The sequence below is a fragment of the Octodon degus genome, unplaced genomic scaffold, assembly GCF_000260255.1.
Source record: "Octodon degus isolate 3935 unplaced genomic scaffold, OctDeg1.0 scaffold00061, whole genome shotgun sequence".
Classification (NCBI taxonomy): Eukaryota; Metazoa; Chordata; class Mammalia; order Rodentia; family Octodontidae; genus Octodon; species Octodon degus.
This window is the reverse complement of record NW_004524637.1, coordinates 11,933,224-11,935,299: the sequence shown is the minus strand read 5'-3', so window position 1 is coordinate 11,935,299 and position 2,076 is coordinate 11,933,224. Positions and strand designations below refer to the sequence as shown.

Genomic DNA, 2,076 nt, shown 5'->3' with positions numbered 1-2,076 from the left:
GCCGCCGCAGGCGCCTCCCCTACCAGCAGGAGGAGGCCGAAGATGCACCAGCCGATCACCAGCTCGGCCGAGGCCGCGCCTGCGGTCTTCTCCACCGCCGCCGCCACCGCCGCCGCCGCCATCTTCGCTTCCGGTCGGGCGGGGCCCAGCCGAGGAGGAGGGGACGGGGAGGAGAGGGGAGGGGGCAGGGCAGAGAGCGAGGGCCGCGGGCCCGCGCGCCCTAAAGGTTAAAGGGGCGGAGGGGCGGAGCGAGCGGTTGCCCAGGAGACCCGACCGCGAGCGTCCCCTGGTGACCGGCCGGGAGGGGCGGGGCGAGCGGGCGCCGTGACGTCACCACGCCGCACGCTCTCTCCGCGGGCGGGGGCGGGACTGTAAGATGGGGGCGGGGCCGACCGAAGGCGGGGCGTCTTCTGCAGTGTTCCATTGCGAGAACCATAGTGGACTGGAAACCTAGCAAGTTGTAAGGGTTCTGCGTCCCCAGAATGAAGTTTGTGCATGGATTCCAAGGCAGCGGACTGTGGTTAGCAGAGCCCTTCCCTGGGCTGCAGGAATGGTCAAGTCTACCAAAGGGTCCTCAAGACTTGTCTTGTGTGGGCGCCCTTGCCCAAGCCAGCGAACACAACTGTAGGACGAAGTCGGCATCTCTACAGTCTGTCATGTGGCAGTGTTGTCCCTTACTGGGACTCACGCCTGGCTCGGAGCCGGCAGTCCGTCAAGGATGGCCTAGTGCTCTGTGGTTGGACTGAAGAGAAAACGGGACACCTCGATTTTAATGTGCATCCATACCCATGTCGCCAGACTGGGTCCGAGGACCGGCAGGTCCCTGCCTCTCTTCCATAGTCTACTGGCCCACTGGGAGAAAGATAACGGTTTATTGTTTGGGGCAAGCCTATTTTACTGGTGAAAGGGTAGTCTAGTCACCCTTACAAGTAAAGAGAGAATGGCCAAACTTAGTAGTAGTAGTAAAAAAGGAATGGCCTGGGTTTTGAGAAGAGAGACTTAATCCCAGCTCTTTGGGAGACTGAAAACAGGAGGAGCACCACGAGTCAGATCTACATAGTGAGACCCTGTAGACCCTTACTATACTTGAAAAAAAAAAGTTATGGAAAGAAAAGAAACATGTTCTGCAGAGCAAGTGCTGGCCAATGGAATGTTAGAAAAGAAGGACACCCTATGTGGGGCACCCTAAGAAAGCGCTAACAGTGGCTACCGGCTTGATGGGGGTGGTCTTTTGTATCCCCCACAAGCTGGCATCAGGTGTAAGGCATCCTATCAAAAAACTGCTCCGGTTCTTGAATTAAAGATAGCCCTCTGGTTCCAAGTGTGGGGCTTTGGGAGTTGTTATGTAACTGTGTCCTGTAACTATGATTGACGGGTCACAGCCACTTGGGCAGCCAGTTTGCCACATCCTAGTATCCTGGGACACTGTTAGTTTTTTTAAAGCCGGTAGAGCCACTTCTATTCCGGAAGGATCACTTAGAAATCCTGGGCCAGACCCAGGGGATAATGGGATAGCTTCTGTCTCTTCCTGCTTGTGTTGTCGACTGCTCTCCTAGAGCTGTTTTATTTGGAAGAGAAGACTAGCATAGGCTCTCCACATGAGTTAAATCTCCTTTTAATAAAGGGGAATGAAAGATACCTGAGATGAGTTTGTGATTTCTAAAACCAAAGAATCAATTTCAGGAACAACAGAGATTAAGAGCAGAATCTATTTATTGGGGGAAAGAAAGCTTCTGGCTAAGGGAGGGACAGAGGGGACCCAAGTGGGTTGCCTAGGAAGCTAGCTTTTCTAGGGATTTTATAGAGCAAAACCACAAGGTGAAGCAGGACTAAGGTGGAAAACATCAGAATTCACACATGAGGTGGGACAAAACTATGGTTCACCAATAAGATTGTAAGCACAACTGCTTAGGTCAAATTGATTAAATTGGGATCAAATGGGGACTCGAGTCACGTAGTAAGCAGACATGAATACAGAGTACAGGCTTGCCCTGTAGGGGGTTGGTCAGTGACTTCTGGCTTTTTTTGTTTGTTTGTTTGTTTGTTTTCTTTTTAATTAATTAATTTATTTATTTT

At 52.3% G+C, this 2,076-nt stretch overlaps 1 protein-coding gene across 1 annotated transcript in view; it reads right to left on the bottom strand.

The window, feature by feature from the left end:
• Lmbrd1 (LMBR1 domain containing 1) overlaps positions 1-297 on the bottom strand; it is a 108,167-nt gene extending 107,870 nt beyond the window's left edge. The window contains exon 1 of the mRNA XM_023718734.1: positions 24-297. Coding sequence (XP_023574502.1) covers positions 24-122 — 99 coding nt within the window. The 5' untranslated portion in view covers positions 123-297. The remainder of the gene's footprint in view (positions 1-23) is intronic.
• Positions 298-2,076: the final 1,779 nt, after the last annotated feature.